Source organism: Lonchura striata, chromosome 15 (genome assembly GCF_050655825.1).
Source record: "Lonchura striata isolate lonStrDom1 chromosome 15, ASM5065582v1, whole genome shotgun sequence".
In the NCBI taxonomy this organism is placed as follows: domain Eukaryota; kingdom Metazoa; phylum Chordata; class Aves; order Passeriformes; family Estrildidae; genus Lonchura; species Lonchura striata.
The window spans coordinates 12661002-12685115 of NC_140717.1; the positions used below are offsets into that span (position 1 = coordinate 12661002).

Consider the following 24114-nt stretch of genomic DNA (forward strand, 5'->3'; position numbering starts at 1 on the left):
GTGCTCAGCTGGAGCATTTGAGCCCTGGCCATGCAGCTGGACACACCAGGCAGCCCTTCAGAGCCCCCTGCTCCTTGGGGGATGTGCTTTGGGATGTCACTTTGCTGGTTGCTCTTTCAGCAGCACCACTGTCCCTCTGCCAGCGAGCTTTCAGGGGTGGATGGCAGCAAAAACATCCACCAAGGGCAGGAATCCCAGAATCCCACAATTTATGGGGTGGGAAGGGACCTCTGGAGACCACCCAGTCCAGCCTCCTACCAAGGCAGGGTCACCCAAAGCAGGTGACACAGGAATGTGTCCCGGTGGGTTTGGAATGACTCCAGGCCCTCCCTGGGAGGCTGTCCCAGGGCTCTGCCACCCTCCATGGAAAGCTCTTCCTCAGGCTGAGGCAGAATTTGCTGTGGTTTAGCTTTTCTTGGGGTTTAGTTTATGTTGTGTTTTAGTTTATGGCCATCAGGACTGAGGAAGGGATCAGTGATTAAACCAAGGCCTGGGGAGCTGAGTTGATATTCAGAATTAAGACTAAAGACATAACTCACAGTCTCTGGTCTCCTCCTGTTGTCCAGCTCTGACAGGAGGAAACAATCCCTGATGATGCTGTTCTTGGAGTTGCACAGCACCTAAAACAGGAGGAGATAAAAGTTGTCCTATTGAGCAGCCCTTCTACTCCTCCTGGGAGCAGCACAGCCCTGAGAACATGCACAGAGATGCCTAAAGATCAGTGCTAAAGAGAAAAGGATGTTTTTGTTTGCTACAGAGAGTAAATAAATCTTCTGCACCAAGCAGCTGATATAAAAGAACAGCATCCCTTTTTTTGTGCTTACCTCCTTCAGGTTTCTGTACAGCAGATCATTATTCTTCTCCAGAAACCCTGAAAAGAAAAATGGAATTAAAAGAAAATAAAAAATATCGCAACATTCACATCCACAAAATTCTCACTGTATTTTGTAATTCCTCTTGCCATCAGGTCAGCATCAGCCAGGGCAGTTTAGGAGCTCAGGAGCTGCAGCCTGGCCACTCTCACTCACCCACAGCACAGTAGGTGACCTCTCCCGCGTAGTGGAGGAGGCGGAAATCCACCCAGTCGATGGATTTCCGCGTCTTCTGATCCGCCAGCTTGCGCCTGCCGGGGGAAAACCCAACAAAACACCAGGAGAAAGAGCAGCAAAGAGATTCCCTCAGTTTGGGGACAGCCACGGCTGGGGGACAGCTGGAAATGTGGTGTTTGATCCTATTGATGGGGCTCTGACTGAGGAGTTATGGTCCTTGAGCAAACCATCATCTCTCCCTGCTGGCAGCTCCCAAACTCCTCAGGATAGCTGGGATTTACTTATTGTCATTGGGCAGTGATCATCCACTCCAGAAATATTAAGATTTCTTCCCATAACATTAATTTAAATACATTTTTACTGCTTATGTGGGGGAAAAATCCACCAGCTCCCTCAACCCCGAAGTGAACCCAGGGGGAAAAGGATTTCAGACACTTTGCCCTAGAGCAAGAACCCAAATATAAAGGAGGAATCCAAGTGTTTGAGAAGAGCAGGAATATTTTAGAAAGCAAGGATTCCTGGGGGAAACAAAAAAGAACCAAACAAGGAAAAAAAAAAAAAGAGCAACTTCACAGTTGAAATTTCAGCTTTGTAAGCAGTCACAAACAGCAGAGCTGAGTGTCACAACAGCACGTTCGTGCATCAAAGCTCCTTCCAAGAGCAGATCCCGTGGAAGTAGCTCCAGCACTTCTATTTAAAGCTTTTAATCAGGCAGAACAGCATTAAAGCACATTGTGGTGACAAGGAAGTTGGCTACACATTTTCCACTTGGCTGTGGTGGAGTTCAGAGCTGCAGGAACAGTGACAGCTCAGCGCTGTGACTCTCAATTGATGACTTGTCACAGCCCTTCAGCAGCTTCTGCAGGGAAGTGCCAGCACAGCCCGGCGCCAACGCACTCAGCTGCCACCAAAATGGGATCCAAACCCCCTCCAAATGGAGTAGGAACCAAAATGTCACTCCTCTGGGGGAGAGGAGCACGAGCATTTTCTCATACAGAACAAGATGGGTGTAAATATTTACATATCCCCACTCAGCCTCAGGCATCTGGCTCCTTGTCACAACATTTTCAACTTTCCCTGGAGTCCCTGGGGATCAAAGCCATCCATGGCCAAAGCCATTTAACCTTCCTGGGCTAAAATCCTGGGCCAAATCCCAGGAGCCCCTAATTTTGGTGTGCAATGACAGACTCAAAGCCCAGCATCAGAGCAGTGATGAGGCAGAGCCCTGCTCACACCTCGCAGCACCCTGGATCCAGCAGTGGAGATTTCCAACATCAGACACTGGGTGGGCTCTTGGATTCCCTCTGGGACAAGGCAGAGATTGTTCCCTCCCCAGCCTGGCATGGATATGGGGTGGGATAGGATACAGAGGGTAAATGCATACGTCACGAAGTGGGCATGATCTCCTACTTTCTCTTCCAGCTTTTCCAAGAAGCTCAAATCAGTTGCTTCCCCAGGCCGTAAACACTCCTCATCCTGGAACAGCAGGCACTGGATCAGAGCTGCTCTGAGCTCATATTCCCTCCTCAACATTTAGGATAACTTTGTCCCACAAACCCAAAGCTCCATTGCAAGGGAAGCAGAACATCCCCCACCTTTAGCTCCCCACAAAACCTCTCATCCTCTGGGTGTTTGTTACAGGAATCTGTGCTCATGTTCTGGATAACACAGACCCATCCCATAATTAGAGGGGAAAATGTGATTAAGAACCATTAGAGCAAGGCACCGGCCTGCATTTTAATTTAGCACAAACTCTGTTCTTACCAGGATGGAGATTATTCCTTTGTGCTTCTGCTCAACCAAGTCACAGATTATTTTGTTGTTAAAATATGGGATTGGTTCCCACTGGAAAAGGGAAAAAGGAAGAACAGTTTTAGATGAAGGCCTCTTCTTTGCAATTTTTAAAGTCATTTGGAACTTGAATAAGATACAGCCTCAGATCCCAGTGCAATGAGTGGTGTGAATTAGGATGCACTGAGGGGAAAGGTGACAGCACAGTGATCCGTGATCCCACTCCAGAGTTCTCCTCCTTCCAGCAGCACACATCATCCTCTGTTCTCTGCATAAATCCTCTCCATCTTCCCATGTTTTACACTGCTGGAATTCCTTATTTTCCAGGGACATTGTCACTGCTGAGCATCTGAGTTTTGGGGAAGATCCTACTTCTTCCTTAAATGATGTCAATTATATCTGGGCTAAATTGCACTTCAAAAGGGCCACAGAAAGAGACCCCTGCAAATCCTACACTTCCCATGGGAACAATAACAATCTAAAAAAGCAGGATGACTTTGACATTGGTGATCAAAATCATTCAGTGTAAAGGCAGTTCAAAGGGAAAAGGGAGGGGGAAATATAATTTATACCTCAATGCCTTCCAGTTCATATTCCTCCTGCTCTGCCTTCAGGGTCATCTCAATCAGCAGCTGCTGCAGCTTCTCATTGCAGTAATTAATGCAGAACTGCTCAAAACTTCAGGGAGGTTAAATGAGCAGCAGGTTTGATGTGCTCCAGGGGCAGTTTTGCTTCTTCCTCCACGGATTAAACCACCCATTCCCATATAGAGACCAAACCCCCATTTCCACAGGGACTGAATTCCCCATTTTTACACGGACCAAACCCCCCATTCCCACACAAACAAGCCCACCCCTTGCTCTCACACTGTTGCACCACAGCCCAAGGCAAAGCTTTTCCTGGAGCAAACCCCTGCACCCAGCTTCTAGTGCCTTGTACCTTACCCTGCTGGGCTGAGGGCACGCTCAGAAATTCATGCAGGAATGTCCTGTACCCCCAGGTCACCCCAAATCCCAGGAACAGCCCGTACCTGTTTGTGTCCAGCACTTCAAAGCCATAAATATCCAGCAGGCCAATAACTGTTTTCTGAGTCGAGTCCTGTCAAAAACACCCCAGCTCTGCCATTGCTCCTTCCCTGCAGGTGGCTGCTCTCACCTGAATTTCAAATCTCAATGGGGAAGCCACTTTAAGGCAGGTAATGAACTGCTAAAACTCTTTAACAGAGAGTAAATAAAGGGTTTTCCAGCTCAGGGCAGGGAGATGTCCCAGCAGCAATTATCCAACATCCCAGATATTTGGTGATGAAGGTTGTAGAGCCTCTCTGGAGAAACTGCTCAGCATTTTAGGAGCATTCAGAACCCCTGACAAGAAACCAACCTTGTTGGCAAGAGAGCCATTGATTTTGTTGACCAGCCAAGTGAAAGTCCTTCCATAAATTGCCTTTGCCACGGCGTCCCGGGCATAGAACGCCAGATCCACGTTCAGCGGGCTGAGCACCTGGAAATAAAAATATCCCAGAGAGGATGAACACCACGGGGGATCAGAGCAAACTTCTGCACAGCCAGGTCACATCTGTGGCTTGGAGAAGCAGCCACGTTGTCCTAGAGCACAGCCACCCTGGACTGCAGCTATTCCTGCAGGGTGTTCGAATGGGATTATCTTTAAGGTCTTTTTTCCAACCCAAACCACTCTGGAATTTCCTGATTTTCCCTACAGCTTTATTTTCCAGCAGTGCTCCTTCAGTCTAGTGTATCCCCACCTGCCAGCAGGTTTGGGGCACTACGTTTTGGTGAGTATCAATTTAGACAAAGCAGGAAAATATTCTGACCTCATTTTACTTCTATATTATTAAAATAAAAATATCAAGTGATCAAAGAGTGGGGTTTACCAGTGTTTTTCTCTGTTTGTGCAGCCCAGTTTCCCCAGGAAGCACCGTGGACTGGGCAAGGGGAAATTGTTTGGCTCAAATACAATTCCCTGTTCCAGCTTTTGAACAGCTCCTGCCTTGTTCAGCAATAAAACTCCAATATATTTTAGTTCAATGTCTCAGGCTGGAAGAAGGGGATGTGGAGGAGGGGGACAGTCAGAGGGATCTGGTTTACACTCAGAAATGTCTCCTCACCCACACCCCAAGCTGGGGGTCTCCCAGATTAATCTGGGACTACAAAAACCTCCCCGGTACCTCCTCGGATCTGGCTTCGATCTTCCTGTGGGTGAGAGCTTCCTGCAGGATGGACAGGTGAGCACCCAGGAGCTGCAGGGAGACAAATATCTGCACTCAGAGCACAGCCACAGGCCCCTGTTTAAATAAATAGCACTGTGTGAGCAGCAGGGCACAACCCCCAGCCCCTCCCCAGCCATGGAAATAAGGAAATTTCAGGGAGAAAACACGAGGTGATTTACAACAAGAGCTGGGCATTTTTAGAGTTGTCCTTTTGGGAATCAATATTTTGTACCAATAAGAAAACCCCAGCAAGGTTCGGGTTTTCCTCCTTGTTGGAACTCAAAATGTCTCTCAGACATTTTTAGAGGTTCCAGGCCTTGGTCAGAAGCATTTTAGACCCTGGCAGGCAGCTGCAAACAGCTGTGATTTTGAGTTTGAGCCATGGAATGAATTACCAACTTTGGAGGTGGAACAAGCAGTCACAAAGAGTTAGATAGTATAGTAGAAGTAGTTATAAAGTAGAGGGGAAAATTTTTTAGTATTGTACAGGGGGGTTTTAGCACCTGTCCAGGGGGTTTTTACTTTGTACATGGGGGTCAGAAGTTCTAAGATGGAGGAAAGTGGGCTGATCCTGTTCTTCCTCCTTCTTCTTCCTCGCCTCCATGTTCTTGGTGATGTTGGCTCTCACAGATTGGTTTAGAGCAGAAAAGCACTTTGTAATATAGGTAGTAGGTATTGGGGGCAAACTATAAACATGTAATATGTAATATATCATATAAAAGAGAGCAGCAGCCCTGGGTGGGGGGAGAGAAGAAGAAGACACAGACAGAGAGGATGTCAGGGTGTGTGTGTGCCTCTGCCTGGGCTGCTGACCAAACAGCCACAGCCCGTGAAGAAAATCTTTTAGATAACTCACAATAAACTGCCTTGAGACCGAATAGCAAGAGCCTGCTCAGTTTTTCTTTGGAATCATGGGTTGGAGGAGAAATTTCACCACCACATGGGACTCCAGAGCAAGGCTGGGGTTCCCACACCTCCTAGCACTGGGATTTCTGAGGCACCTTGGAAATCCACTTGATCTGGGAGCCGTCGCGGATGATGGCGTGGCCATTGCTGTCCTCCTCAAACTGGATGTTCCCAAGGTGCAGGACACTGGCAACGATTCCAAAGAGATGCTGATAATGGGAGATATTCCATTAGAACATGGCTCCTCACAGCCCTCTGGGGTGCTGCTGATCTTTCCTGCCATTAATTAACAGAATTTTGGCCGGGCTGAAGGAGGTGAACCAGAGGATCCAGTACCAACCCTGGCATCATGCTGTTCACCACCCACTCCCTCAATCCCACAGAATCATGGAATCCCAGAGTGGTTTTGGGTGGAAAGGAACTTAGAGATCATTTAGTTCCACCTCTGCCAGGCCAGGGACACCTTCCACCATCCCAGGTTGTTCCAAGCCCCGTCCATCTTTGGACACTTCCAGGGATGGGGCAGCCACAGCTTCTCTGGGACCCAATTCCTTCCCAATATCGAATCCAAACCTACTCCATGGCACTGGGAAGCCATTCCCCTTTGTCCTGTCACTCCAGGCCCTTGTCCAATGTCCCTCTCCATGGTTCTTGTCAGCCCCCTCAGGTCCTCACCGCCCAAAGTGTGTCCTGTTCCACCTTTCACCCCTCTCCACAGCTGCTCCCATCCCTTCAGGAAGAGAGCAGTGCCCTCCTCTCTGGAATCCCTTTGCTCAGTCCCTTTTAACAAGCAGCACCTCGATATCTTTTTCAGTGAAGTCAATGATGGAAAAAGCTTTCCGGACTATTTTCCAGTCATTCTTGTCATTGATAGAAAACACTTTGGCACATCGACCCTAGGCAGCAAAAGAAAGATGAATTAATACAATTAATTGGTAAAGAACTTTTATTATCAGCAAACACAGACACTTCTGGGCACACTGCTTTCATTTCCAGTTCCCTCAGTGAGCTTTTTCACTGTTATTAATCCTGAGCATGGCTCCTTTGATCAAATCTCTCAGTTTATACTGGAAACCCCAAATAAATCAAACCCCTGAGTGAGGAGAGCATCGCCATGAATTGGCTGAAGCTGTGCAGAGCTTGATCTTCCAGCCATCCTTTATTTTTAGGGTAAGAATACCTTCTGCCCAAGGTGCATTTTCCATCCCTACAGTTCCTGATGGAGCCCCAGAGCAGCTCCAGCTCCCACTGACCTGGATGAGGTACGTGTACTTCTGGGGGTTGCGCTCCAGCCCGAGCCAGCAGAGCAGATCCTTGTCTCCCCCCTCCAGCAGCTGGTAGAAAATATGGAAATTCCTCTCTCCGTGGTTTTGGTGGACAACTCGGGATTTCTCAATCAGGTAGCTGAGGATGTGCCCTCCCACTGGAGCTCCCTGGCAGAGCAAAGCAGATCAACACCAAAAATATCAATAAAATCCCTGTGACTGCTGTTTCTTCACTCCCAAGAATGAGGAACAGGCTCAGGAAAAGCCAAATTCTGCTGTCATTTATCTGCCACCTTCTGTCTAAGAGCGTCCAGCAACAGTACAAAGATTTACTGTCTTGTAAAAGTAGCCTGAGCTTTAAAACTCTCTATCAGCTTTTTGTGGAGCACTGCCAGGATTGCCAGCAAGGCTGGAAGTTTCCAGGATGGATAACCAGTGACCTCACCTGCAAAATGCAAGGTCTGCACAAGCAGGGTCACAAATGTGCAGGGTAAGAAGGAATAAATCCTGGGCTGCCTGCTCAGCATCCCGGAGGTTTCTCAGACACAGCTCCTTTTCCCAGCGCTCCACTGAGTTTGTTCTCACCTTAAAATCAAACTGGATATCCATGTACTTCCCAAATCTGCTGGAGTTGTCGTTGCGCAGGGTTTTTGCATTCCCAAAAGCCTGAGGGTAAGCAGAGGGGGAAAGTCACTTCTCACCTCACTGGGACCAAGTAACCAAGATTTGCTGCTTCAACCAAGTCCCATTGAATTTAGAGGGATTAAAGAAACACAAACTAATGCACTTGCATAGCTTTAAAGTGGAATTCAGCTAAACCAATTACTGATTTTTCTTATCTAACCTATAACTGAGGCCCCAAGGAACTGCTGCACGGTGCAGTCTTGTGTTTTCTTGTATTTCTTCCAGCCATCCCCAAAGCAAACCCCCAGATTTAAATTTTCGAACATTAAACGATACTAAATCCCAAATATCCTTTCAGAGGCTGTGCCAATATTGGCCATTCTTGCTGAGGGCTGCAGATTTGCAGGGAATCCTCGAGCAGTGAGGCCACCAACCCCAACCCCTGTGCATTTTGGGCCTCCCTTTGGTTTCTCACCTCGAGGACGGGGTTGGAGAGCAGGAGCCGGTCCCGGACAGTCTGGAGCTGCTCCGTGGTGGGACAGGTGACTGCGTAGTACTGCAGGATCTTCTTGGATGCCTCTGTCTTGCCAGCCCCACTCTCCCCAGAGATGAGGATGAAGTGGTTGTTGTACTCATTGCACATCACCCTGTAGGCGTTGTCAGCTATGGCATAGCTGGGGCAGGCACAGCAGGCGTTTGGAGGGGAAAGATCCATTAGGAATGGCACAGGAGGAGGAATAGCAAAAGTTTCCGAGAGTTTTTACTCCTGGTTTAATTTTACAAGTGTTGGACAAGGGGCATAGAATCCCAAAAGGGGTTGGAAGGGATCGTAGGGATCATCTCATTCTGGGCAGGGACACCCATGTGAAAGTTTGGCTCGAAACCTGAGCCTGACTCAAGGCCTGACAATAAAAACCAGGTCTAGTGACTGTGGACACTACAGCATTACAGGGAAATCCCAAATTAGGAATACCCACAGAGATGCCACGAGAACACTCACAGGTGTGGGGGCAGCTCAAAGAAGTTCACACCCCGGTAAAGCTTCATCTGAGACACTGTGTAAATGTCCAGCTCCTGGTAGGGGTTCACAGACACGAGCAGAGAACCAATGTAGGTCTGCAGGGAGAGAGAGCCCAGTGGGACACCTGCTCCCCCCCAAAATCCCAAAGGAGGAGCCAAGGGACGCCTGCTCCACCCCAAAATCCCAAAAGAGGAGCCAAGTACCTGTAATTATTCACAAATAAATGCCAAAGCTGGTACAGAGCTTGTTATGACAGAACCAGACCAACCAAGCAGAACTCTTCCCAAACTGATACCAAACTTCCAAAATCCCCTTGTTACAAGCAAAGCCGAACCATGAGAGCAAGCTCAGAGCCTGACAATTTCAATGCAAGAATTTGGGATCCCTTGGTGCTTCCAGGACCCTTTTCCTACTAAAGTTAACACAACACAAAATAAAATCCTCAGCCCTTCCCCGACAAACCTTGTCCTGCCTTCCTTCAATCACAGTGTTCCCTTTTCCATCCCCTTCCTATTTCCTGCACATCCTTTAAAATTTTACAAGGCAACCCAGAACAAGCTGAGATTTCTTTTCATGAGTTCAAGTAGATAAATTACTCCTGGGTGATTGCTCTGCTGGGCACTACCAACACCTTGTTAGATACACAGAGGATACTCAACCCTTCCTCCTGGATTGACCAGCGAGGCCACCTCAGGGACGTTTCAGCAGCCACAAGGCCACCTCAGGAGTGGGAATCCAGAGCTTCCCTCTGGCTGCCCTGGCACCCTGGTAGGGGTCAGGAACCCCCCTGGACAGAGCCCCCAGAGACACTGCCTGTGATCTCTGTCCATGGAAAAGAGTTTTCAATCTTACAGGATGAATTACCAGCTCTGAGTGTTTGATATGAGTAATAATTAAGTGTGGCATGGGTGCAAAAGTCAAATTTTAGGATTCTAGATGAGGGGTCCAAAGGGGACAAGATGGAGGAAATTGGGTGTGCCTTGTCCTTTTTCTCCTTCTTCATGCCCTCCATGTTTCACTGTGGTGTTGGCATTTTTCTGTTGGTTCAGGCTGGGGACACACTGTCCAACGTAGGTGACAGATATTGGCACGTTATTGTAAATGCAGCCCAGGGAGTTTCTGGTATTTAATGTTTGTAACATCCCACTGAGGGCAGAGCCCCACACGCTGCCCTGCAGGACAGAGCTGGGCAGGGCAGCAGAACATGTTATAAATAAGCAAAACCAAACAACCTTAAAAACCAACGCAAACAATTTATAACTTCTCCTTTGACAGCACAGCTAAAAACCAAAAACCTTCCACAATCTCAAAATCACCAATACCACAAATTCCAAGGCTCAGGGACACTTACGTAGATGAGGTTCTCCTGGTAGCGCTTCCGAAGGTTGTTGAGGAAAGCAGCCTCGCTGGTGTGGGAGTCCAGAAGGACAAAATCCTGCACCCCGACCTTGTCCCGGGCTATCAGAGCCCCTTCCATGTTGGCGTCGCCGTTCTCGTCCACCTCTTCCTTCTGCAACACAAAGGTTGTGGGCTGCAGGGTCAGGAGGGGGCAGAGAGGGCCCCAAAATCAGCTTTGGACAGGTAATTCCAAGAGATCTTTATTCCAGCCTGTCCGAGGATGGCAATTCCATCCAAGCTCTTCCCAGTCCAGACGTCCCAGACTCGCTGCTGTGAGCAGGAAGATCCCAATTTCCAGAAAAACTGAGACAAACCCAGCCCTGGAGATGTAGTCAGGATCTGAACATTCAATGATTCAATAGTCCAGCCAGAATTTTCCAGGCACAAAGTTGGAATAAACCGTGGAAGGCACCAGAAAACCCCTTCGTTTTTCCCCCTTATGCAGATTTAGGCATAAAAATGGAGAATCCCTGGAAAAGGCTGCAAGGGGTTTGACTGGTAGGCAAAAAAGATGAATCCCACAGCACCGTTCTGCACAAGAATTTTATTCCCAGTGTTTCCCACAGCAGCTCCAAGTCAGCTTTCAGTGCTGGCAGCAGATGTCCCCACACACCAGCGAGAGGCACTGCTGGCAAAACTGATCAGAGAGGACTTGGGGACAGTGAAACCCTGCCCAGCATCCCCCATCCTTCTCCAAAGGCTGAGGGGAAAAAAAAGCTGTCCCTGGCCCAACCAAATCCTCTTGCACCCTCCACTTCTGATTCTTTGTGGTAGAAATTGCCTTTATCTGAGAAATTCTCACTGCTGAGGGTCAAGCTCTATCCCCAGGCTATAAAAAGAAACTGTGCTTTTTATTTACTTAAACCAAACTGCTAATTTCATGCTGGCAAATAAAAAAAAATAAAAAATTTACCTACATAATTCATATGGATTTGTCTACATCACACATACTTTATGTAAATACTGTGCTAAACTTGGGTTTTCAAGGTTTCCTTTTTTACAGACGCCAGGATTACCCAATTGAGAGACAAATTCCTACCCCTAAGGCATCGAATGGGCAGCAATTAATTCAGTAGAGTTGGAGCAGCTTACCTTGGCTAAATTGCCTTGGAGTGAGCTCCCTTGGAGGGTTCTGGGCTGGGACAAGCAGGGCAGGAAGGTGGCCGGGCAGCCAGAGCAGCACCAGGCTGTGCCCAGCCCCGTTGCTGCTCCCCTCCTGCCCTTGGGGACATTGGCTCGTCCCACTTTGCTGCTCCACTGCTCAAGGGGACGTTGTGGTTGTGTGCGAGGTTTTCTCCAAGCGCTACAAGGACAGCCACGCTCTGCTTGTGTAGGGCCACCTCAGGTTCTGCGCCCTTTTTTGAATTTAATTTTGATTTTTTTTCAAAGCAGAAGCTTTGCGCATCGGAAATAGCCCCAAAGGAAAAGGACTCGACCATAGAATATCCTTTATGACCGTGGCAAACTCAGAAAAATCAGTTCTTAAACAGGAATTTTAGAGTTATTCTCATTTTAGTCCGGCCTGTTCTTTGTGTTTGTTTCTTTAAGTGAGAGCTGAGTTTCGAGATTAATGCTCAGCAGCAACAGGACCACAACACTCCAGAAAGATCCCCTGCAAGCAGGTTATTTAAATAAAAAATAAATAAATCAGACCTGCACTCACTTCACACACAGGGAATGTTTTTTTTTGCTTTGCTGACTGTCCCCAGCCCCAGGATACAAAATTCCTCCTTTTTCCTTAGCCAGGGCATGACGTGATTGTGATCGCTTCTCTTTTCTTCAGAAAAATTCCCTAATTTTTCCTTTTAATATTAACATCAATATCTTTTTTCCCCTTTCCCCTGCACGTGACCACTGTCATCCATTTGTTGTGCCTGTCCTTAGCTCAGGCTCCATTGGTTTGGAAGCCAAAATAAAGGATGATTTTTGCATCTCAAAAATCAGCACCTGGACAAACCCTACTGCCAGTTCAGGGAGGAACATGGAAAGGGAAGAGAGAAGAAATAATAATAATAATAATAATAATAATAATAATAATAATAATAATAATATAATTTAATTTAATTTAATTTTTATTATTTTGATTCTGACAAGCTCTCAGAAAAAGCCAGTTTTCCTTTCTCTCCCAGCTGGGAAGCAGGAAAGGATCAGCCTGACTCCCCCTCAGCATCTGCCTGCTCAGGTTTTCTTAACCCACTTCTCACGTATATGTTAATAAGTAAATGACACTGCTCCCCACCAAACAAAACTCCCGGACTCTTTTCTGGGCCATTTTGTGCCCAGATTTTGTCAGTATCTTGCTGGTGCTGATAATTTTATGTTCCCAGCACCCTTTAGTGCCTGTCCCCACCCATTTCTGGAAGCTCACTGCAAGTTTTGTGCTTCCCTGAATAAGAGATACCCCAGGACTCATCAGTGCTCTTTTAAAGGATTATTTCCCTTCCCTCATCACTCGGGAGCCAGGAGATTTCTTTCTCTCCTAAAGACACGAGCTTTATCAGAAAAACCTCTCCCTTACTACAATGAAGGGTTTTGCTTTTCCCACAGGGATTTGGCTGTCGGCAGGGAAAATGCAAGGAACTCTGTGGGATCACAGCACAAAATCCTGAGCTCTGCAGCTCCTGAGACAGAATCAGACAGTTCCTTTGGCAAAATTTGTACCACTTTGAAGCAAGGAAACGGCTTCAAAAAAACAGAAAGAAATTTCACAAAAGTACTTCTCTTCATTGGAGGATCAAAATTTAATTTTTCAGTTGATGCTCCATTGATGTTTCTTTGGTTTCATGTCATAGAACAGAAGAGATGAGGGTGCAGGGGGGGAGGAGGATCACTTATGAGGCCACAGCTATTTTGGAAGCACTGAAAAACCCCAAACCATGCAGGTGAGAGCCTCAGGTGGGCACCAGCTCACCCCGTGGACCTTTGAAATCCTCATAGCTTCCACCCACGCAGGGAACTGCACCAAAAGGTCCAACCCAAGAAATTCAGCTTATTGCGGCCACCAATTCCATCCACAACAGCAAGAAAATCTCCTCAAGGATCCTCCAGACCCCAAACCATCCCGGAGCTGTTGGATTTCCCTTCCACCACCCTGCACATCCCCAGGGGGTTTTATGTCACACCTGCATCCTGCTTTACCTCCACCCTCCCCTCACCTCCTTGTCCAGCCCGTGCTGCTTCCACAGGGATGCCGGGGCTGGAATTGAGTCCCACGGACACCCGGGATCGTGTGTCGGGGCTGTTTGCTGCTCCATCCTCCCTCTTTAATGAATTATCCAAGAGCTGTCAGCCCCGACAGCAGCTCAAGGAGGTTCTGCCTCTCACCAAAACAGGGGATGAACCCATGGGCTCCCACCTTCCTGATGGGCAATTTGGGCAAAGCCGGGCACCAAACACATCCCATCGCTCCTCAGCCCCTTCCCACACTCCCGGCTTGGCTCCCGCTAGAGGTCACTGCAAAACCCACTTTAAGTCGCGGTTTCCATGGGTTTTTCCTTGTTTTTTCCATATGCAACAGGCAGTTTTCATCCCCTCCAACACTTCAAGACTTATCCAAAGCTGGACACAGAAATCCTAAAGCCCAGTTTGGTCTGTTTGTTCAGCTCTGTCTACACCTGACACCACATGGAATATCCTGAGCTGGAAGGGATACAGGGATCATCATCCACTCCTGGTCCTGCACAGACACCCCAACAATCCCACCCTGGGCATCCCTGGCAGTGGTGTCCAAACCCTCCCGGAGCTCTGGAAGCCTCAGGGCTGTGCCCATTCCCTGGGCACCCTCTGGGGGACAAACCTTTCCCTGATACCCAACCTAAACCCCACTGACACAGCTCCAGCATCCTGGAAATTTCTGTGACACCAAACTTTTCATTTTTGCCTGTTCTCTGCAGTTACAACCCTGAGATAAAAGCATATAAAAGTGGTGCCAGGGGAAAGTGCAGTAAGTGAACAGCCCTGGAGTCATCTGGTCCAAAGGAGACACGAGATAAAAAAGACACGAGATTTAAAATAGACACGAGATTCCAAATAGACACAGGATTCCAAACAGACACAGGATTCCAAAATAGACACAGGATTCCAAACAGACACAGGATTCCAAACAGACACAAGATTCCAAATAGACACAGGATTCCAAACAGACACAGGATTCCAAATAGACACAGGATTCCAAAAGGGACACAAGATTCCAAATAGACACAAGATTCCAAACAGACACAGGATTCCAAACAGACACAGGATTCCAAAATAGACACAGGATTCCAAAATAGACACAGGATTCCAAATAGACACAAGATTCCAAATAGACACAAGATTCCAAATAGACACAGGATTCCAAATAGACATGAGATTCCAAATAGAGAGTGCCAGGCTTGCCCAGCACAGCTGAGCTCGGGGCAGCACTGTTAACATACATTCTCTCAGGAACTTGGGAGCTCTGTTTTGGAAATTTTCACTCCTTTGCTGTGAGAAGCAGCAGCTCCCTGACCCACCCTGCTCCAGGAATTCTCTCATTAAGAGTCCTGGCCTGCAGGGATCACAAGAAGGATCCCCTCAGCTCCGCTCCACCCTCGGCTCTCTGGAGGAATTGGCCCCAAGGGCTGTGACCACGGAGAAGGGAAAAGGAAGATGTTGTGCCAGAGGCACTTGGCAGGGTCAGCGGGGGAGCACGGCCACGTCCCGGCAGTCCTGGATCTTCCTCCGGCCGTGACCTCGAGGTCAGGACTCCAGCGCTCCGTAGGGATGCCCCGTGTCTGCTCCAGGAGCAGTCAGGACTCATCCAATTGTCCCCAAAGGAAATTCAGAGTGTCACATCTTGGCAGCAGGACCTGGGGTGACACATCCCCACCCAGGAAGAACAGCCAGCTCAGGGCAGTGGGAATACTTTCCCCCTCCTGAGGAAACCTCGGTGTGGCTCTTGAGAATTCATCTGCTCGGCTTAGTTTTCAGAGAAATGAGAAGGCCATAAAAAAGGGATTAAAGCAGAGCAGATTCCACCACAGGACCAAGTTACGCTCGTCCCATCACAGCAAAGCCAACAAAACAAGATGATTTTTAGATATTTCACTGAGATTTTCCGCAGATCTCTGGAAACCTCGTTCAAATTTCTGACAGAACTGGAATGCTGGATGTGGACCATGCTTGGGAATGCAGCAGCCATGGAAAAGGGATATTTTGTGTGTGCAGGGAGGCACTTTTACTGTCTGGCACTACTGTACACGCTCCTCAAGGCAGGAGAATTCATAAATACAATTATACTGTGGAAAAATTTACACATTGTAACCTAATTTCTTTTCAAAAGAATACAGAATAAGAGGGTTTTAAGGTTAATCAACAGCCCAGGGAAACGCCAAGAGTTCTTAAGGCCTCTTGTCTGTCTCCAGGGCATGGTCTGCTATAGACTTGTTAAAGGGTGACTGTCTGTCTTTCTCAATAGAGGAGAGGTCGAGGTGAACCACTTCACTTTCATAAATCAAAAGAAAGAAAAAAAGTGAGAAAATCTCCCGAGTTCAAACATTTCTTTAAACCCCAAACTTTAAATACTAAATGGGCTTCATGGCTGCCATTTTGAAAAACATTAGTTTGCCAAAGGACCCTTTTGATTCCTATTGGAAAAGCGAGCGCTCACAGATAATCCATTGAGAATCCAAACCCCCACAAAAGGCTCCCTGAAACAATCGCGGCGCTGCTGAAGGACAACATTTTTGTGCCCAAAAGAAAACATTTTAACGCGCTACAATCCATGACACATATATTCCTCCATTTCCTTTCAGTAATTATTCATTAGAAAACATTTAACGTCACTGCGGATTTCACACTGGGCAGTCTGCACACAAAGGAGAAGAGTTGGCCCATTTAGAAGGGGCTGAGGCCGCCTTTTCTCATCCCAGGAGCTCCAAGGCGGAGGGGGCTGCCGGACACAAGGGGCCGGCTAAATTGTGCGGTTAACGGTCAAAGCCCCCCTGCCTACTTTGACACTCATTTAAAGATGACGGGGAACAATAGAGATTTGTTCTTAGCAAACTCTTTCTTGTGCCACGGGGTCCCCGGCGGCCGCGCCGGGCGCTCCGAGGCCTGCGAGCGGCGCCCGGGCCCACCTGCCCCCGGCGCTCCCCACTTTAACACAACGAGACAGGTAAAGAATGTGGGCAGAAAGGGCTCCATTCACCCCGTCAGCTTCAATAAAACAATGGCCTGTCAGGTTCGTGCCAGCGGCTCGCTTTTTTTGGGTGGGTGCCAGCAAGCCCAGGTTAGGCAAACGCTTCAGAGTCCCCAGCTTGTATCAGCACTCCCAGGTTACAGCAGGCAGCCAAGCGTTCAGGCACCTGACTTAGGGTATAAAACAATTCTTTTGGGGTTTATTTTTGCCTCATAGGGAGGGTCCTTTTGCTTCACAAGCACAGAGGTGCTGCCCAAAATTCCGTGCTGATCCCTGCGCCCCAGGCAGGCTGGATGAGTGAGGAAAGCAGCAGCAATTCCACCTCCCTTGGGAAATTTAGGACCAGGTAAAACCCAGCTCAGATCCTGCCGTGACAGAGCACAGACACTGAAGTGCTCATTCTCTCCAGCTGTTGGCTTTTAGATCTGAATTTCAGAGTTTTCTTCATGTTTGGATCTACTGACCAGAGACAGCTCCTTAATGAATCCTGAATCCTTATTAATTGCTCAACAGGATGGTTTATTAGAAAACATCAATTACTGATAAACTCCATAGCTAACCTCCTTATGCTCCAGAGCATTCCCCAGCTGACAGAGCACAGGATTTCCAGCTGAAAAACTAAAATTCAGAGTTAAAAATCCTGGGAATACAGCAAGGCAGATTGATTCAATGTCTAGGAAAAAGAAGGATGGTCCTGGAGTACCTGACAGTCCCTAAGGTACAGGGAGAGGAGTATTTAACCACAGTAAATTCATGTATTCCAAGCTGAACACATCTCCAGGGTGTTGAAGACAGAACAGAGATCCAGAGGAAAACGGCCCCAAAGTCACATTTATGGACACGGCAGGAAGGGCACTGATAAAGCAGGGATTGGGATCATATCTCCCATAGGAATATTTAACACCCCCAAAGACCAAACCCTTTGGGCACCAGGCAGCAGAAAGGAGCCAGCATCAGAACTGAGAGCAGATGGGACAAATGACACCTGGGACAACAAATCCCAGTCCAAACCAAGATCGCAGTTCCAGTTCCCACAGCAAAAACCAGTTTTTATCACTCCATAAGAGCCCCCCACAACATCTGCACACCACAGACTTGCAGAGGCTGCAACACAAGGTCAGATTCAGGAACTGCAGCCAAGGTCACCTAAAGCTCTCTGTGATTTAGGACAGGCCTTGCTCTGGCTCTGCTCTGTCAGGGTTGAGGGGACAGCAGTGCCAGGGCTGCAGTTTTGGGTGGGAGGAGCTGGAGGGGCAGCAAAGAGGCTGGAAGGGCTCATGGTCTGGCTGAGGATTGCCTGGCAGGGCAGGATTTCAGCTGAGCCTGGAGATGCAGCCACAATGGGAATAAAGAGCAAAAACCTCCTCTAAACTCCTCCAGAAAACATCTTCATCTGCCTCTCCCTGGAGCCCTGGCACACAAAGCATTTTAGTATTTTTGAATCCAGGAGGCAGGATTTAAAGGATGTCACCTGAAGCCACACTAGAGCCTCTGGTCCCCACATAGGAGAGGGGCACCAGACCAGACCCTGCAGCTCCAACCAGCAAAGAGTCTCAATACAGGAGTGTCTGTAAAGGAAATAATTCATCTTCTCTTCAAAAACACCCCTTTCCTACCCCTCAAGGTAGCTTGCAGTGCACCAGAACTATTTTTGAGAGTGGGAAGGGCCTGCTTGTCGGCTCTGTGATCATCCAGCAAGGATGGATCATCAAGGGAAGGGAAAAGGAACATTCTGCTCTTGGCTTGTTACAGCCACAGGGACAGAGGAGGGAAATGAAGAGCCACAGTGATCCCCACTGAGAGCATCCAGGTTGGTTCTAAGAAAAGAATAAACTCCAGCATTCCCAGTGTGGCAGGACCTGAGGGCAGGTCCAAACTCCTCCGGGTTTGGGTTTGAGGAAGCATCAAGATTCCCCAGGCAGTCACAGGTTCCCAGGCTCTGGTGTTGCCAGCCACTTTCTCCACTGATAAGAAAAAATTCCCTTTTTTTCCATATAGGTGAAAGTCAGCTCCTTCCCTCCCTCCTTTGGTCCCACCATTCTCTCCAAAATACCCCAAAACTTCTTCTCCCCCTGTTTCTTGGACAAGGATTACAACCACTGCTCCCAGCTTGCCGTTATCCAAAAATTCCCAGTTTAAAGTGCTCATGGGCATAAAACCTTAGGAAGAGCTCTGAACTTACCCCACTTTTCCACATTGCTACAAAAGGCAGCTTAAGGCAGGCCAAGAAGGAAAGAGGAAATATTAATCCCCTCCACACCTTCTGAAGCACAAAATTATTCATTCCATGTGGGATCAAGGGCAGGGCAGAGCAGGTGGAGGCAGAGGGAATTCAGCTGATTCCTAAGTGGCTTCTGGATGCCTGACAGAGGGAAAGTCATCCTCTGAAACAGGGAAAACCTGTTTAAATGGGTCAAAATCACCACATTTTATTGGATTTAGGTGCATGTTTGAATCAGAAAGTGTTGCTATTCCTCGTCTTGAAATTTGAATGTACCTAAAATTAACAAGCTTCTTTTAAAGAATCTCATAATTCTTTGTGAATTATCTTTTTTTATATTTACTTACAGCTAAATGTTATCTGAGGAAGTAGAAATAACTGCAGTGATTTAGATGGAAATCTTTTACCTATTAAAAATAACACTGGAGCACTCTGGAGGAAAGGGATGTGTCACCATTATGAGACTTCCCTGCAAGAATTCCTCACTGAGGACTAGTTACAGGGAATGGAAATTATCCTGGCAGTCAGACTGAGAATTTCCCTGCTGCTGGATGAGGAGCAAAGAGAGCATGTGGGAGGAAAGCAGGGAAGTGGGGAGAAAGGAGAAGGCAGATCCTGCAGCCAGTGCTCTGCCCACATCCCAGCAGAACAATTATCCCAGTAATTATCCCAAATTATCCCGGTAATCAACATGCTCATCCTGTTTGCTGGAATTCTGCCTCGTGTCATTAATACAGTAAATAATCAGGCAGGGAGTCCCATCTGAGGGGGAAAAAGGCCCCTCCAAACCCAAGCTTTCCTGAAGAGGAATTCTTTTTGAGCCTCCTGCAACCAGGAGCGAAAAGAAATTCCCTCTATCAGCTCCAAGCCTCAGTGGTAAAGTCCTCATCCCAGTGGACGGACCCTTCTGCTGCTGAATTTTGGATCATTGAGCAGGGGGATCCACCACCTCTGACTCAGCCACGCCATGCTCAGAGCAGCACCACAGGCAGAGGAAAAATCCCATCTGTGCTGCGACAAGGAAAACTCTGGGGATTCCCCAGGCTTGTCCCCCAGCAGCTCTGAGCTCAGCCCTCAGGAATTCAGCCCCCTGAGAGACCCCTTTGCCTCCCTCTCTGCTGGGGACCCACCAGAGCACACCCACCTTTCACTCCGTGCTCTCACCAGACTTCAGATGTGGAAGGAATTCATTGTGGCTAATTAAAAATTAAATCCTCCCTTGCCTTCGGTCACCGTGTTTCTCTCTCTGCCTCAGCCTGTCACGCTCTGCCTCTGTCACCTTCTCTCTGGGAATAATTTCCTTCCTGGGAAGCTATTCCAGCTCCCAGCACTGCTGCAGGACTAACCTTCCCTGGCCCGGGCTCCGTGTCCCTCCCCAGCTCTGCCCACGCTTTTCCAGGGGAACAGGAGGACAGGAGATGCCCAGGGAGCCTCTTGTCCCTGAGCAAGGGATGCTCAATAAATAAACCAAGGATTAACCAGGTTATTTTGCAGCAGGTGGAACGTTTGCCAGGAAACCACAGGAATTCCAGCCTCACCCAGTTATTTCAGAGGCAGCTCCGGACAGAGAGCGTCGAGGTAACCTGGATGTTTGTCCTGCAAAGTCCATGCCCAGGTTTTGTGGTGGGCTTTGATGTAGATTGCAGTGCACCACCCCAAAACTGGGACCTCTGTGCAAAGAGCCCGGCTCCACAACCTCGGGAGCATTTAGGAAAATTAAATTGGTTTAAGAAACCAGCCTGCACCCGTGTTCGTGGTGCAGTGCTGCTGAATTTCCCCTGGAAGTTTTTGTAAAGTCTCTGATGAGAGAAACTCAGCAGAACACCAAGAAAGCTGCACCTTAATTATAATTTGTTATAAACCTTCCCATTTTAGTATCTTTGTGGCAAAAAAGCATAGCTGGATTGATCCTGGGGTTCCATCTGTCATCTCCTCTGTCAAGACTTCATTACCATGCAAGTGAGATGTCATCCCAGTCCCAGCTTCTGAGATATTTCTGTGTTGAAGTCCAAAAATGCAATTAGCCAGCAGAGAAGGAAAGGGAGCCTTTAGGAGCAGACAGGAATCGAGGAGAAAAGTTGCTCTTACCCCACATTGTCCAGGATAAACTCAATCTGTATTTCTGCACCAGGAAGTTTGGGAAAAGAGTCCTGACATTTGTGACTGAATCACACCAGTTGTGTGCTTTAGAAAAGTATAATTTTCAGATCATTATCCCATCATTTAACCTAGAGAAATGCACCACTCAAATAAACAGTAATATAGATAACAGAAATGTTAAAATCCCAGAGAGACTGGGTTGGAAGGGACCTTAAAAACCCCTCCAGCTCCTACCCCCTGCAGGAAACATCCCATGGAATAAATCTCTCTGTTAATGCAATCTCCCACTAGAGCCACGATAATTTAAGTTACCTGGGTGTCCATCCTGGCTGCTGTTACCAATTATTCCAGAGAAACCATTCACCAGGGGCTTTGAACCTGGGTAAGGTCCCTCAGAACTCTGGGCAGCCGGGCAGGGACGACGTCCTCACCCCAATTGAGCACCTTGAATTATTTACAGACACCAGGGACTTGGGCCTATGGCACTTGCATCCACTTAGTGGCCACTTTTCCAAGATAAGAACTAGAAACCATATCTTCCTCGAGATTAGGTTGCACCTGGGATCCTTGAGAGGTCGGGATGAGCGTTCTGTGTTAATTACAAACCACCCAAATTAGGGAGAGCATCCTTTGGGTGTGTTGAGCTGGAGCCACCCCAGTTTGATGCCACCCTGGAGCAGGTGGTGGGTGCTCAGCTGCTCCTTCAGAATCCAGGGTGGCTGAGGCTGCAGGAGCTGCCTGGAGCTGGGAGCTTTAAGGTTAATAATGTATATTCCCTTGGTTATAGGATCTCCCTTCCCCAGGCTAAGACGTGCTTAAAAATTAACAGTGCAGATATCCCACAAAGGAGGAGCAGGTGCTAAGACTCCACATGAATCTTTCATGTGATTCAAACTCAACAGAGGCAATAATTTTAGCAGCTTCCCTGCGCTGCTGCAGCCTTTGGGATCTCTCCACCTCACTGGGACAGGGCCCAGGGTGGGGACGGATTACCCTGAAGGAATTTTGGAATAAAACTCGTGTGGAGGATGAGGGCCCCACTCTCACATACAGATATTGAATGCTGCCTTTTTCCTCCCCCAGGGTCCTGACGTGGTGTAACCAGATCTGGGGAGAGGCTGCTCCACCTGCACCTCGCCAGCCTCACTCAGCATCAGCTGCTGAAAATCTACACCCCGAGCTCTGAGCCATTCCTCCAGCTGCTTCAACAGGGAGAATATTCATTAAATTCACTCGGGATTTATCCCATTCACTCCCTGGTGCCTCTGAGGCATGGGGACACGTTGCTGTGGGTGTTTGAAGTCGGAACAGAGGGCAGGGAGCAGCACCAAAGCTTTAGGGTAAAAATCCCAGGGATGAACTTCTGGGAAATGAATGTTAACCCTGCCAAGCCACTCAGTTTAGATCGTGGGCACCTTCCAGGAAAGGGAGAGGAAAACAGAGAAATTAATATAATATGAGGTTATCATATTAATATAATAGGATGTAATACAGACATGAAAAGCATATAAATGTGTGTTACTGACTTTGGGGCAGAAACAGAGGAAAACTCATTGATTTATTTAGGGATGTGTTGGAGCAGAGCTGCGAGTGTCACTTAGAGTCACAAGAAATGGAAAACAAAGGGTGCTCGTGGCCACTCAAACTCTCCAGGTAGATCCAATTTTATCCCTCCCAATCCCTTCTTTTGCTGACAGAAAATCCCAAAGTCTGGTTACAGGGACAAAATGAGAATTTTGTAGCTGGAGCCAGGGCGCTGTGATGGGACACGTGGAGCTCTTCAAACTCTCCTTGCAACTCAGGCTTAAGATTTGAACCCAGAATCCTGCTTTCCTCTAGAAAAATCTTTTGTTTCTAACCCACGTTCTTCCTCAAGCTGGTTGAGAGGAAACAGAAACCAAGCAGACAAAAAAAAAATTTTAAAAATTAACCAACACCCCAAAACAATACAGAGGGACAAAGTGGAGATAATTAGATCCTGGTAAAATCCATGAAAACCACAACCTGCTCATTTCTATGGGCAGCTCATGGGATGGCTCCCAGGAAATCATTTCCCTGGGTCCTGTTCTCCCTGGCCTTCCCTCCAGCACAGCTCCTGCTGGCAGAGGGACATTTCAGCAGCTGGCAGTGGCTCCCTGGCACAGCTCCTTTGTGTGCAGAGATCACCTTCAGCGATTATTTATTGCAGCAGTTCAGATTCCTGCCTTCCTGTGACATGATGAATGACTTTTAAGTAACATAATATCTGGTTTCCTCCTCTTTCACACACCCATTTCATTGCCAGGTGTCTTCAGTGACCAGATCCAAAGGGATTGGTTGCAGTCAAAAGAGAAAAAGAAATCCTTTACCACGTGTCCAGCCTCCTCTTGTTCATATTTAATGGAATTCTTGCTTGGGTGAAAATGATTATCAATTATTCACCCCCGATCTCAGTCATTCCAAACATCCCAACTAATAAATAGCACTCCTCTACTGCTGTTAAAAATTCCCAAATATTTTTCTTTTCAATTTTTAAGCTCTTCTCCAGGTAACTGCAAGCTGGCCAGTGAATTATAGAATATAAATGTATATATTAATTAAAGAATAAAGCAGGTAGGCAGGCCAGGAGTGTCAGGAGAGGATCCGAGTGTCTCCCATCACTGCTGGGAACAGCACTGGGAACAAAGTCCTGTCCTTTCAAACCAGCCCTCAGACCTCTCTTTCAGCCCATTTTAACATTTGAAAAGAGTATTTTTTGTCTGGCTAAATTAAACCCTCGACACCTTTTGTTTCTAACCCACATTCTTTCTCAAGCTGGTTGAGAGGAAACAAAAACAAAGCGGAGAAAAAACCCCAAAAAACACCCCAAAACAGCACAGAAGGAACAGGAGATAATTTGATCCTGGTAAAACCCAGGAAAGCACAACCTGCTCTCCATGAGCCTCTCCAAACCCTGCTGCACCTCTGGAACAGAAAAGTGACACACAAGGAAATTCTGCCATTGTTAAGGTTGGAGTTTGAGATTTTTATGTTGCATTTAAAGCCCAGAAAAGGTGAGGCTCAGTCACAGGTTGGACTGGATGGTCTGGGAGGTCTTTTCCACCCTCAGTGATTCTGGGATCAATCCAGAATAATCCATGAGCTTCATGGAGCACCCAGGTGGTGTTGCACAGGCCATCAAATCATGAATTTATCCCATTAAAAGTTCATGTTCACAAGGCAAATGAGGAATCAGGGAAATGTGAGCTCTTCAAATGAACAAATCCTTCTCTGCGTTTGAAATTGGACTGAATTTCTCAGGATGAGGATTTAAAATTTCTTCCTAACAGGAAAATTTAATGGAGCCAGCAATGCTGTGCCCTGACTGGGTAGCTGG

General features: G+C 47.6%; 1 protein-coding gene across 1 annotated transcript in view; it reads right to left on the reverse strand.

Moving 5' to 3' along the window:
- The window catches only part of MYO1H (myosin IH), a 44874-nt gene extending 20760 nt beyond the window's left edge, over window positions 1–24114 (reverse strand). The window contains exons 1-17 of the mRNA XM_021544588.4: window positions 19804–24114; window positions 10232–10390; window positions 8860–8975; window positions 8335–8533; window positions 7821–7901; window positions 7224–7403; window positions 6768–6866; window positions 6066–6179; window positions 5023–5094; window positions 4218–4337; window positions 3871–3938; window positions 3413–3518; window positions 2814–2894; window positions 2434–2525; window positions 1029–1123; window positions 825–871; window positions 540–620 (exon numbers count right to left, since the gene is read on the reverse strand). Of these exons, the coding sequence (XP_021400263.4) occupies window positions 540–620; window positions 825–871; window positions 1029–1123; window positions 2434–2525; window positions 2814–2894; window positions 3413–3518; window positions 3871–3938; window positions 4218–4337; window positions 5023–5094; window positions 6066–6179; window positions 6768–6866; window positions 7224–7403; window positions 7821–7901; window positions 8335–8533; window positions 8860–8975; window positions 10232–10357 (1677 nt within the window). The 5' untranslated portion in view covers window positions 10358–10390; window positions 19804–24114. The remainder of the gene's footprint in view (window positions 1–539; window positions 621–824; window positions 872–1028; window positions 1124–2433; window positions 2526–2813; window positions 2895–3412; window positions 3519–3870; window positions 3939–4217; window positions 4338–5022; window positions 5095–6065; window positions 6180–6767; window positions 6867–7223; window positions 7404–7820; window positions 7902–8334; window positions 8534–8859; window positions 8976–10231; window positions 10391–19803) is intronic.